Source organism: Chelon labrosus (assembly GCF_963514085.1).
Source record: "Chelon labrosus genome assembly, chromosome: 18".
Lineage (NCBI taxonomy): Eukaryota > Metazoa > Chordata > Actinopteri > Mugiliformes > Mugilidae > Chelon > Chelon labrosus.
In genome coordinates this window covers 15,558,920-15,572,877 of record NC_140351.1, presented here as the reverse complement: position 1 = coordinate 15,572,877, position 13,958 = coordinate 15,558,920, and the positions used below count along the sequence as shown (strand labels likewise).

Genomic DNA, 13,958 nt, shown 5'->3' with positions numbered 1-13,958 from the left:
TTCCTGTAATGCCCGTGACATGGTTGTCCTCCATCTGACAACCCATCCGCAGCAGGTCGAACACCTGTCACACCTCACTGTCCGTCAGAGAAGGTGATGGCAGACCTGGCCAAATTGCCCTTCAGCTCTTCAGGCCAGGCCGACATGGTCTGAGAGCACCCACCGCCTGAAACAGAATGACTCAGCCGGAGAAGCAGTGCTTAATCAAAATACTCAACATGAGTCAAGCTTTCTATTTTTTTTTCACAGGCTGAATCACTAAATTTGTTGGATTTTGGGCAAACATTAAAGTGGGACATTAATATGAACTTATTTAACATGCACCAGAGAACATTTCTGCGTGCACCCACTTTTAGAAAATCAGAGACTGGGGCTGTGAGAGAAAAGAAGTACACTTCCTGGATTAGACACAAGCATGAACATGAAAGCAGAGAAAAGGAAATCGCAAGATGGAAAATCTGTCGGCAAATCTCTATCTCCACTTACAAAGACAAGGAAATCTGCAGACTGATCTTTGAATAAAATAATAAAAAACATCATCAAAAGAATCTAAGATGAGGACACTTATAAATAGTAATTTGATCAGGTACAAGTCTGAAGCCTGGCTTTATTGCATGAATATAATTTCCTGTTTTAGATGATTAGTGACATCTGTTCCCTCCTCCGATTAGGGGAGGCAGAAGGTATTTTTAACTCGAGATATTCGATAAAACCAGACACCTCTCCGGAGATTTTAAATTGAGACAAACAGACAGGCAAACGCCACAGCAAAATAGCATGACACAGCAGTAGCACCGCAACGCCAAGGGTGCTGTCAGCCACCATCTATCCTCCAGCTTCTCAGCAGGCATCGCAGTTTCCACAAGGCCTCCCCAAACGCACCTTACCCTCTTACACCGAGCAGGTAAGTCGACACTTTATCACCCTGCGAGCACGGACACAAGCACAGGCTTTGAAACAAACTTTTGGCCCAGTGACAGCACAAGCACTATTAGTGCACTGCAGCACAACAACTGCTGCAACATTAAACTGAGAAGGGACCATTTGTCAAAGTGCTGCCCACAAGAACTCCCTTATGTGAAGCTGTTTCTGAGCAGAGGAGGCTTTGTGGTGTTAAGACTCGTCCACTGGACTCAGAAGAAACTTGACGTAACAGAATGATGATGACACAGTTTCCACTCAAGTTGCATGTCTAAACGATTTAGGCAATCTCACGAAGTATCATGCATGAACATGAAAACAATTTGCTCCAAGGGTGAGAGATTAAAACTGTAGTGGTGCAAGATGACAACTCAAGGCTTGTGCCTTCTAGGCATGAGCCAAGTCCTACTCCTCAAGGTTTACTTAATGCTAAATAAGAGTCCCAACATCATGGAGGCATAATAGAAACACGCTTAATCCCTTCAAATCAGCGTACGATGCAGCAGGGCGAGACAGTGTGCTTATTTCAACATGCTTGGGGGGGAGGGACAAAGGACTAGTTCTGGGTGTTGTGGCTGTTTGAATCTGACGGGATTCAAGTGACTGAGTTCATATTTCTGTTGGTGTTGTAATTTGTTTACTGTAATGCAACGGGTCTGGAAACCTGCATGGCTACGGAGAAAATTAGAAGGATTGTGAGACGAGAAACACATCTTCATCTTTACATCTTTTTATTGCAAACTAACAAGATGCTAGACGGTAGCAAGTAGAGCTTGAATTATTCAAAATGTAACTTCTAAACTGAACTAATGAATCACTTCAATCATTTTTGCCTCTAAAATGTTTCAGATCCCAAGTGAATAAAACTCTTTGGTTGGAGGATGTAACACTTTCGAGGGGCGGACAAAATTTTAAGGGTCACGACCCGAAAACGTTTGGAAATCTAATACGCTGAGTGTCAGTTGATAGTTGAATGCATAGTAAGGAAACAGAGCTAATCATAGAAGGAAATTACGAACTTCGGAAATCCTCTCGCTTCAAGACAATAGTGTTATTTGGAATTTAAAGATGTAAGTGAGCAAAAATGTGACAATAGGCTGTGGAATCTACGCTTTCCTGTGGAAGAACTATCTCATAATCTCACTGAGAGTATCTAGTACGAACCACACAAGAGCTATGTCCGGAGCAAGACAGGAAACAAGGGCCTTTGTCGCATTTGGGAGGTAGACACAGCAAGACTGTGCTGAATTCAAGAATTTGCAACGCAGAGAAGGAAATATATATTGTTTCCACTGTGTCTCTACACTTCCTGTACTTCCATAGTACAGAAAAAGCAACGCCACCGAAACGCCCTTAGTCTACACACACACACATTCCTAACTCTACCTCTTGACGCAGCCTCTTGTCTGGTCACAATAGCAGGAACGAAAGGCAGTGGAGAAGGATGTTTTTTGGAGGTGTGGGGGGTGTATTGTACCTCGTTTCCTTGAGCGGTGCAGCAGAGGCCGCTGAGAGCCAGCTGGGACGAGTGGACAAGAGGAGCAACATCCGTACAGAACATCCAAGTCCTGAGATTTCCCGCCGGGTGTTGACCACGTGTCCCGAGCCCAAACAGCAAGAGAGAGAGAGAGAGAGACGGAGGGAAAGATGTTGTATTGTTCTCCTCCTCCTCCTCCTCCTCCTCCTCCTCCTCCTCCTCCCCTCTCCATCCCCCACCATTAGTGAGACGGATTAACTCCAAGAGCTTCTAGTCCGGAGTGTGTCTGGCTCGCTGTATGCTGACACACATCGCATCAATTAGGCCTTCTCCGTGTGATTTAGACTGACGGACGAAGCCAGATGCTCTCCACAAAAACACGACAAGGACAATTGGCCTGAAACTGGTGAATTCACCCATGAATGAGCAAAGTAGCGGCTAATTTCTCCAAAGACACTAAAGGCCTAATAAGTCAATAACTCAATAACACTAAATTGCATGAATCAAAACACACACACTCTAACATGTTTGGGAGTGTCACTCTGAAGGTAATCCCGTTTCAGAGTGACGGAGTTTACTAACAGGACAGGGGTGACCCTTCTTCCCCGGCTACCGCAGGAGAGGAGCAATGATTAAAGAAGTGGTATTTGGTTTGGAGCTGGACTGGTAAAGTTTGATGGAAAGGGAGTCGTGGCAGCGGCAGATGTAATGACTTCAGCCTGCACTCCCCGAGACTCCGGGACTGATGTTTACCTGCAGATGACAGAAGATAAGACGGAGCGGGGACCTGACAGAGTTGACATTTTAAAGTGAGATCGTATTGAGGCCGGTCCAGTGGGAGTCCCGTTACAGTGGAGGAAATGTCAGAGGGCTGGATTTGTGACACATTATTTGGATTAATATCACGGAGCAGACAGCACACCACGGTGCAAGTATTGTTATCGGAAACGCAGACACTGCAAATTAGAAGCGGCAGAATCTGAACAATTCTGCGTGACAGCAATGACAAAGTGTCCAAGAGACAAGGACGAATTGTAAAGCACCAACTCCAAAAAAACAAACAAAAAAACCCCAGCAAATTGTATTTCTGTTGTAAGTGAGAACAAATTATCAATGATTACTTTCTGAAGTTGAAGGACATTGTACTGAAAATGCTATTTACAATAAATAACAATAAATCCGAAATAATCGGAGTTTGATGGAGATGCAGCTAAACTATTTGTTATCATTCTTCAACAATATAGTTTGTCTGACCAATAATACAAGATGTTAATAATAGTTATACTTAACAAAGACAATAAAAACTCAACAAATTTCACCTTGAAATAAGAGACCACTGCCACGCTATTAGCTCACTAAGCTGTAGGGTACCTATCTAGTGGTGCTTTGAGCTAAACGCTAATATGAGTAAGCTAACCTGAGCCAAATGACAACACTAAAATGCTAATACAGCATGTTATTTAGCATATAGTACACTTTGAGCTTAAACAAATTAACTTCCACTACTTGCCATCACATAAATTTAAATTTTTTCCAATTACAGGTGAGATTTAGATGGAGATACAGTTGTCACTTTCAGTTTTCATAAGTCTGCTTGTTTGTTCTATTATTCCTTGTAAAGATATCTAATCAACAATACAAATAGTGCAAATAGTTTTTCTTAACAAAGTTAACAAAACATAGCAAATCTGAGATGAAAACAGGAGACTACTGCCATGCTAATAGCTCTCTAAGATAGCATACTTATCTACAGTGGTGCTTTGAGCTAAACGCTAATATGACTAGCCTAATGCAAAACGTTTTAATTAACAAAGACAACAAAAACACAACAAATTTCACCTTGAAACAATATATAAAATGCTATTAGCTTGCTAATATGTTGCCTAAGTAGCTACAGTGGTGCTTTGAGCTAAATGCTAACATGGACATGCTAACATCTTCCCAGTGACAATGCTAAAATAGTATGTGGTCCATCATCTTATGCTAGCTAACATGACCCTGTGTGCCTAAATAAATACATGAAAACTTTTTTTATGACAAAAATATAAATGTAAAATATAAAAATAATATAGAAATCAAAATAAATTTGTGAAAACGGGGATCAAATAACGAAAAAACGAACAGCCACACTGAGAAGTTTCCCTCCTTCAGCTTGTGTATTGACAATCACAATCAATCATGTCAGGACTGAATTCTGTGCACAAATCTAGATGTTAAAGCCCTTTTGAGAAACAACTACCACCTTACAAACCCTCGGTTTCACACAGACTCTCATTAAACATGTTGCAGATGACTGAAACCTCCAATTACACACACACCCTCTAATACCTCCGTGTACAAAAATAATCCTTGAAACTGGGTTGATAATTGCGGTCCTGCTCACAGCATTAGGCAAAACCGCTGCGCTACAAGCCCATTATTCTGAGTCAGTTTTGAAATTTTCCAAAGAAAACTGCTTTCAGGTCCTGCTGATGGACCACTGTTTCTCAACTCAAAACACTCTGGACCAGGAGCGCACAAGCTATGACAGGACTCACGTGTTTATGTTGAGTAATCATTTGCATTGAGGTTTGGTGTTGTGTTGAGCGAGATGCAAGAGGATCAAGATCAGGGCGTAAGCTCCTTAAAGGAATGCAATAAACAATAAACAGACTTGTTCCTATACGTTGAAGTAGCCTCAACTTATAAAGAGCTCCATGCTCATACAGTATAAGTAGCATTAGCATGGATTAACATCCATAACTCTGTAACATCCATCAAATATCACTCACACAGACGCCTATCTGAGACATAATGAAGCAATCAGTGCAACCACTCAGCACGTTAATTACCAACACTAGCCGGGGACGCCCACGAGCAGCTCCTCAGACTAAGTGTGTGCGTGCATTTATTTATTTTTTTCATTTTTTTCCATGATAAAAAAGTGTCTCACCAACAGTTTAATTACCAGAGGATGAGAAGCTTTGGTTTGCCCATGCTATCACTCATCACGGCTGAATTAATGAATAGGTAAACAGCAGAGGAATAAGCCAGGATCAGCACAGTCTGCCTGAGATCTGTGACACCACACACACAGAGTCAGCAGTCTTTGGATGTTATGGATGAAGAGGTGGAGATAGGTCACAAGAAGAGGAGCCGGGTTTGTGGGTGATTTGTTTGGTAAGCTTCAGTGATGAAGTGATAAACCACAGATGATCCACGCCCCTCGGTTCTTACAAGCAGGTGAAAGAATGAGCAGCACAAAGAAAATGACTGATACGTTTCATCAGAGGAAGTACATGGAGTTATCGTAAATCTTAGTCTCCGCCCATCAGTGAAGCAAATTAGAAGAAAAGCACCCACATCCCTGCAGAACAGCAGCATTGCATCTTATCAGGGATGAACACTATTTATCCAGAGGACATTGCTTCATTTGATGTTTCAATGATGCTGGAGCGCAACAAGATCTATTGAGTATATTTTTGAGTTGCTTTTAGTTTTTCCCATGTAAATTGAGACTTTTCTGAAAGGTTCCACATAAAATAGCATTTACTAATTCATTATCATTGTCATACCATTATATTACTTTTACTCAATGTCAGTAACTGATAGGTCCAGTCAAACATGGAAGACTACTAACACTACTATTATTGTAAAATACTGAATACTGAATGCAATAGTTGTAGCTTGTTCCCCACTATTGGGCTAATTTTGCACTTTTTGCTATTTTCATGTCTGGTTAGTTGCCAGACTGCATTTCAATGTATATGTACCTGTACTATATGAAATGACAATAAAGTTGAATCTAATCTAAAAGAGACAGCTTTAATTCTTAGCTCCGTTTGTCTTATTATATCTCAGTTTAAAATTTATAATCACTATTTTTGTTTTGTTAGGATTAATCGATAAATTTCTACTGTTTTTATGTGTGACGTACCCTGACAGTCTCTTCAGGAGGTAGCCACTCATGGCCCATTCAATGAAGAGGTGGTAGGGTTATGTATAAAATGGGTGTGCTGTACAATTTTAATTCTTTTTGAGTGTATTTTTAGAACAGAAACAATAACATCAATCTTTACTGGCTCCTTAAGCTCCTACTTGTGTTCCAGTTTGCAGTTTTGATTAGGAAGAAGTAAGTTTTTTTATATAAGTCTCTTATCCATAGAGCCCAGTGTTGTTCATGTTGGCGTCATGAGTGAGGAGCTCTTACTGACTGAATCAGGGGATGTTTTAATTGAAAAAAAATATTTATTATGTTATAAATTATGTTAATCAGCATTGAAAATAATCCATAGCTGCAATCCTGTACTCTGTCCAACCTTGTTTGCTTGTAGCAACTATTGTCTATTTTACCATTCTGCCCACCTAACCATAGCTGTGCACCTACATAGATAATGTAATGAGGGCTGAATGTTGTGAAAAATACCAAGTTTCAAATGGGACGTGCTACCTCTGCTAACACGTCCCATTTCAGTCCCTATTCAATTCACCTCCGTGCAGAGTCGCAGCAAGACCAAACCGACCCAGCAGAAAAAAAACTGTGCCAGACAAAATGAATGTCAATGGCATTCCACTGGTCTGTTTACGGCTATCGCAGTTAAATGTCAAATGCGTGGCCTCGCGGGGAGATCGAGCTGCCCTAGAGAGAGAGTTAGCAGGTGTCTCTTGCTCCATCACCCTGCTACTCCTCTCTTCTCTGTGATGCCTGGACGCGGGGCAGTATGGCGGCAGCACGAGCAGCAGGATCTAATATAAGTGAAAGAGTGAAGAATGAAGCGAGAGCCCAGGGGAACGCAGAGGAGGCGGCCAAACCACACGGACATTATTTTAAGATTCACTGGGGTGATAATTTCTGCAGGAGAGGGCTGCTGCACCGCAGATGACAAAGCGGTGTAAACTCTGCAATATAAAAGACCATTCCAGTGGTTTGGCACATTGTTGTTGTTGCTTGCTGCAAATCACTTAAACCATGTGGTTAAACTATATATGTTTAAAACCTTGGATTTGTTTTGTCTACCATTCCAGACATCACATAGTTTCTCCCCTTTTTATAAAAATGTCTTCAAGACTGACTTAAACTAACACAAAAAAACAATGGAGCGAGAATTCAACAATACCAGTAATGCAGATTATGTTAAGTGTACTGCCGAGTTTTTATATTTCTTGTCCTCCTCCAACCACCTTGGCAGTAGGCAAAGTCGGAGTGGTATCATATCTATCTATTCATCTATCTATCTATCTATCTATCTAATAAAGAGCTGAAGAGAAAGGTGGACTTAAAGGGGAACTACTGTTTTTTACAACGTGGACCTTATTTCTGGCATAAAATACGGTTGTTTACTCACCCATATAACTTTTGTGTAATTCATATTCCTTCCGGAGATAATTAAATCAGCGCACATACATATAGTGGGAGTGACTGGGGCACCGAAACGCAGCCTCTAAATAACGAATTATCTGTCGCGAAACTGGATGATGTCGTCTCTGAGCGCTAGTTTTTTTCCAACATGGCTGACTATTTTTCCGACTCTGAGATTGTGGATGAACCATAGCAGTAGCAAATTACAGGTGAACAAGCTGACCGCCGTGGGTGCGCGTGGCACTCAGAGACGACATCATCCAGGTCAGAAGACATCATCCGGGGTCTGTAGGTCAATCTATGGACCCCGGATGATGATAACAGGTAACTCTGGACTCAACAGGGAATAACACTAGCGTACAATAACAAAATATTGGTGAAATTAATGAGTTTTGCAGCAGTTATTTTGAGGCTGCGTTTCGGTGCCCCAGTCACTCCCACTATATGGATATACGCTGATCTAATTATCTCCCGAAGGAATACAAATTACACAAAAGTTATATGGGTGAGTAAACGATTGTATTTTATACCAGAAATAAGGTCCATGTTCTAAAAAACAGTAGTTCCCCTTTAATAAATAGCCTTTCTGACTCCTCTTGGTGGACCCTTATCAAACAGGCTTGTCTTGGTCTGGGCCTGGTGAAGTCCTCCACTTAGCAGCTTCGGGTAAACCGGCCTTGATGACTGCAATTTAACAGTTTCCATTTGTCATGCTTATCATGACTTAAGATAAAATAAAGCTGTGATGATGGCAGTGGATTAAGGAAGTCTAACAAGCCTAATGATGCAGAAGACATAATGACTGTATCTGATTAAACTGTTGACTTCCGTATGAAAACAGCCCAACACAATGTATCCCTATTTCAGCCCATACAGTTTATTTAGCTGCACTGTAAAAGAAATAGATGTTCTTAGCTCTCAGGAGGGACAGAGATGTCATTTCTAAAGGAACTAGATTCCTAGTGCCAGTAATCCTACATGTCATCAAAACAACCAGGACAGGAATGGTAGGATTAGTCCATTATGGAGCTAAAATCTGTAAACGCACTGATATGCTCCTTTAAGTGTGCGAGTGTGTGTATAGACCCCGTTATGCATTGAGTCCCGTTACAGTGCTGAAAGAAGCTAGAATTATAACTGCAGCTACTACAGCATGTTTGACATATCGTACACCACAGCCAGCTGCAGCGTGTTTACAGCACAAACAGCCTGCGCAGTGTGTCCAATTTATTTGCAGCTTCTGACAAACCCAAAACGTCAAGTCATCCCTTCGCCCCCAAAGTACGCTCTCGCTCTCCACTTCGTGAAAGGAGGAGAGGGGAGTGAAGAGGCCGTTCCAGCAGCTTCAGCAGCAGTTTCATTTGGCTCGCAGCGGTGCCATTCTCCGCACATATGAGATAATCTGAGTGGGAGCGTGCATTTTGTGGATCAGCAGTCCTGAGCTGCAAATGTGTGGCGGTACAAATGTGAAAGAGGCAGGGACACTTTGGAAGAGGAATATTTACAAATGCGACGCCGGTCACGAAGCCAGAAGTCCATCCAGTTTACGTCCAGTCAGATCTTCTCTTGGAAATCTTGCTCCTTACTGCTGCTGCCAATCCTGTCACTCCGGCATCAACGTCCTCCCAACACGATAATGCCCCTGTCTCCATGGTGATGCGGCTGCCACAAACCACCGTCCCCGCCACCACTACCAGCACCGCAAACACCTTCATCAACAAACACGCACAACGCAAGCAATACCCCATCACTCCCAGTCAGTTCACAGCTTTCTTTTACACGCCGCTCTGTGTTTTGAAATTAATTTGTGGGGCTGTCATATTCTGTATTAATACTGTCTCAGATTTCCAGACAGCTCTCCAGACCCCTGGGGACACAAATCTCTCAGACTAGAGAGCGAGGCAGAGGAGGAGAATGGGAGAAGACCGTACGATCCCTAATTGGGGGTGACAAGTGCTGATGGTTTTATATTTGAGGGGCTCTCCCAGAGGTGGTTAACGCCATGATCACAGTGAAATGTCAGCTCCTGCGACACCTCTGGCAAGGAATACATCAGAAACATACTGTATCTCAATCCTGCTTTGCACGCGAGCCGTTGCATAGCCCAAGAGTTCATTGGAAAAACCACATTTCCTGGCCTTTTGTTATTTAGAGCGTTTTGGCACACTCTAATGAATCCTCCTTTTTCTTCCATCTCCTCCATGTTTCCTTTTCACCTCATGCGACCCCGGCAGAGGACTTGGCTCTCGCCCTGCCAAGTGCTGTATGAAGAACATCAGCCGCGCCGCTCCACAGCCCATCAATCAGACTCTCCAGCAGCCATGAAATGAGCCATATGCAGCACGCTCAGGGCACAGAAAGAAAACAATGGTTTTATATAGCCTTGATATTTATTTATTTTTTTTCTGGCTCAAAGTGCTCCGACAAGGGCAGCGTAAGTCACAAAATCAAATGCTGACCTTGCGCGTGTGATTACAAATGCACAGTGTGTGCGTTTGGAGAAGGGATTGCTTTGATTTAGAGAGGAGGAAGTGTAAAGTAGAGATGACCAAGCAATTAAGACGAGATAGGGGTGTTGTTCTCCACTGTCACCTCAGTCCACCACAACAATTAGCTGCTGACAGTGACATAGGAGCCTAATAATAAGCTTGAGAGTGGCAGGTGGGGACTTCTCATTCCCTAACATATGGTGCCACTCTAATCTGCGGCCTCTATCAGTCTGTCCGCTAGGCAGGGTTTGATTTTAACTCATCGAAAGCTTCTAACCTTAATTCAAGCAACTCCTATGAGTCCACAAAGCATTCACAAACTATAACCAAAGGGGTCTTTATGCCGTTCGGTGTTACAAATATCCAGATTGAAGAAGTTGCCAAGGAAACCAGAGCCTCTCTGTGCGTGTGTGGTTCTTTTTTTTTTTTTAACTTGATAGAATAGCACTTTTCTGGGTGAGATGTTGGTAATTTGCTTCCTTGTTAGCCGGGGGTCACAACCTGCCATCCATTAAAGGCGCTGAGTAATCCTGATAGGTGAGCCCACCCTCAGACCTCGTAATCATCGCGCTGACACCTGCTAGTATTGTCCCCTTTCATCGCATGACCCCCAGCGTCCGGTCTTTGCTGGCTTCGGGTTTGCAGGGGTGACGCGCAGCTCCCCCAGGGCTTCTTCTCCTCCCGCCGGGCCCTCTCATAATCCTATTACACCCAGTCATCTGCACGGCATTAAAAGAAATGTGCTGATTGACCCTAAACCTGCACACAGAGGACAACGCAACTCTCTGCATGTCCATTTAACATGTGGGGCTGTCGCACTGTGATCTTTCTAAAGACTTTTTATGTGACAAGGTTGCTGGATTAAAGGGGCTTTCTGATGTTAACAACACAAACAACCTCAAATAATATAGTAAGAAGAGAAACTGTTGTACAACTTGTAACTCCAAGCTAAAACAGGAAAAGTGTGATATGTCTAGTGCTGGGATAAAGGCTAGAGTTAAGCCAAGCCTTATGACTGCCTCGTACAAAACACCAGAGCATTTATGGCAAAAAGCCACTATTTTGTTAAAGCTGCACCTAAAGAAAACATTCTGTTATCTCCTGAATAAATCCTCCAAATGTGCTACACGGGAAACACAACTGGTCTTCAGTGATGTTCCATCGCCAAATGCTGATGTCAGATTACAGCCTGTGCAACGCTAACATGCTTATGTCTACCAGGTATATGCTAATTTAGCTTGTTACCACGGTTTGCTAATTAGCAATGACCCTTTTGGGGTATTTAAACATCTAAGTTCTATCACAATCCATCCAAATGTTATTAGAATTCATCCCAAGGGGAACATGAACGTCTGCACCAACTGTCACGGCTAACCATTCAGTAGCTGTAGAGACGTTTCACTTAAAGCCACAAATACAACCTCCTGGTGGTGCCAGAAGAAACATTAGGGAATATATCACGAATATAATCAGGATTCATCATCTTGAAACCATGAACACCTGTACAAACGTTCATACCAACTGATCCAATGCGTATTGAGATATTTTAGTGAGTAATAGAAACAATGGCCTGACGGTGATGATGAATTAATGGCTGATACATCTCCAGTATCATTAGGGTTCATCATCTGGGAACCACGAATGCTTTTACAAAAGTTTGTTCCAACTCAACCAGTGGATGTTAAGTGATAACAATGACGTGCTGGTGGTGTTGGATTAAAAAATCAAGGCATAAGTTATTGGGATTCATCATCTGGGAACCATGATTCATTTTACAAAGCTTTGTACCAACTCGACCAGGAGATGTTAAGTGAAAGGGTGCAGGTTTAAAATCAGGGCAGCTCCAACATCATTAGGATGCATCGTCTGGGAATTATGAATGTCTGTACCAGATTTTATGCCGACACAACCAGAACCTTGAAATATTTCAGTCTGGACTGACAAACAAACTTAACTATCCCTAAAGCCAAGCTGCTAACATGGCTAAAAAAACAGATGTTCAACATTTTCGTCAAGAACAGTACCCTAACCGCTCTGTCACTTTGACTGCGTGACTTAATCTTACATTTGTTTCATTTAATGCCAAAACGCATGCATTTGTGCAGCTTCTAACTCTCCAGAGATCCGAATATGTTCCTCAGCTTGCTACATGAACTCTGTCAAATACTCCCGACAATCTCTAAAGCAACACCCCAAAATCCCCTTACATAACACATTTACAGTTGCTTTGTAATGAGATGGAACTTATGGGCCCTTTTGGCCCCTTGGGTCCCTCTTGGCACCGGGGGTAGCCATCACTGGGTGGAGGTGCAGATTGGAGTGGCATGGCTGCAGCCGAGGAATGTGAGGAATTCCCCTTGTAAACACCTCATGCTCCGACGGTCCCCACGCTCTTATCTCCTCGTGCCCATCGGCCCCTTTAATCATCATAATGGTTAGTTATTCATTACCAACGCCCCCTCTTCTTCTTCCTGTGGCCTCTGCTTGGTCTGGGCAGGTGGGTTTACTGCGAGTGCCAAGTCTTTTGTTTACCTGAAGCATCACATGGTATTAGTCCCTCTGATACCCCCCCCAGTGAGCAAACAGAGCCTGTTCTAATAATACTGATACTGCTGTATACAGTGTAGTGGCTTTCAAATGTCAACACCTTGAAAGAAGGAGGCTTTTCGTTTTCTTTTTTGGCCAGTTCTACTTGACTAGCTCCTTCTGGTCCTATGGGAACGCTCTTTAGCTGATAGGATCATAAGTGGCTGAGGGAGAAAAATTTATTTTTCTTCTTGGTTGAATAGAGAATGGCGCCTCCCCTGTAGCTCCCTCATGTGAGCCCCCACTCAGCTTAAAAGATAGTCATTTCGAACGGCAGCTGAGCGCCTTCGTTAATGCCGCACGGCATTTAGAAAACACAGGAAAAGAAACACAGGCACAAGCAGGCTTTCCTCCCTGTGCTTAGGTAAAATCCTGTTTTGGCCACTAGCTGTTTTGTCAGGCTGGACAAAGGTGCGAAGTCCATCCTGAGCACATACTGTGCGGCGTGAGGGGGGCCCGTGGGGGCTGCATTCCACTTGATGGCGTACCACTCTCCACCAGTCATGAGGGACGCTTACTTACAAGGACAAAACCCGCTCACGTTGTCATAGCCACAACACTTTCCCACCAGCCTGGACTTTCTGGGGCCCTGAGTCAGAAACTAGCATTTCCCTTTTCCTGGAAATTCCATGATTGTTTAAAAGACTTCTGTCGCTCTTGAGGGGATAGCTGATCTTTTTACGGGTGTTTTTTTCAAGCTTTTCCGTTTAGCAACTGAAACGTCTTCCAAAAGCACCACAAAGGAAGATGTTGTGATGACTAACTCAAACTTTGGCCTGCATTATGCTACGCCAAACCAGTGCCAGGATATTGCTGGTGATTACCTAAGAAGGAAATCCTCTGAACAATAAGATCCCAAAATTTTTGACTCATCTGGATCATGACGCTTGAGATTCAAGGATGTCATGTCCAGCGAAACCAAAGCTCCTATTTGTAACATTTGCATTTTTCATTAACTAATTAGGACCTAATCTACAACATGCAAAAACTGTTATATAAAAAAACATCAGACAAGTTGAAGGAACACCCTCAAATAACTGTGAACTGTGATCTCTCTTGTAGCGCCACCAAGAAGTTTGTGGTTTTTAAAGAGTAATGTCTTGACATTTAAGACCAAACACCTGTAGAACAAATGACGTTTCTTTCA

At 42.8% G+C, this 13,958-nt stretch overlaps 1 protein-coding gene across 1 annotated transcript in view; it reads right to left on the bottom strand.

Annotated features, from left to right (window-relative positions):
* Window positions 1-9,451, bottom strand: part of tmem108 (transmembrane protein 108) — a gene marked incomplete at its 5' end in the record, with an annotated part of 37,417 nt that extends 27,966 nt beyond the window's left edge. The window contains 2 exons of the mRNA XM_084566647.1: window positions 2,399-2,489; window positions 9,323-9,451. Of these exons, the coding sequence (XP_084422773.1) occupies window positions 2,399-2,489; window positions 9,323-9,451 (220 nt within the window). The remainder of the gene's footprint in view (window positions 1-2,398; window positions 2,490-9,322) is intronic.
* Between the last annotated feature and the right edge of the window lie 4,507 nt (window positions 9,452-13,958).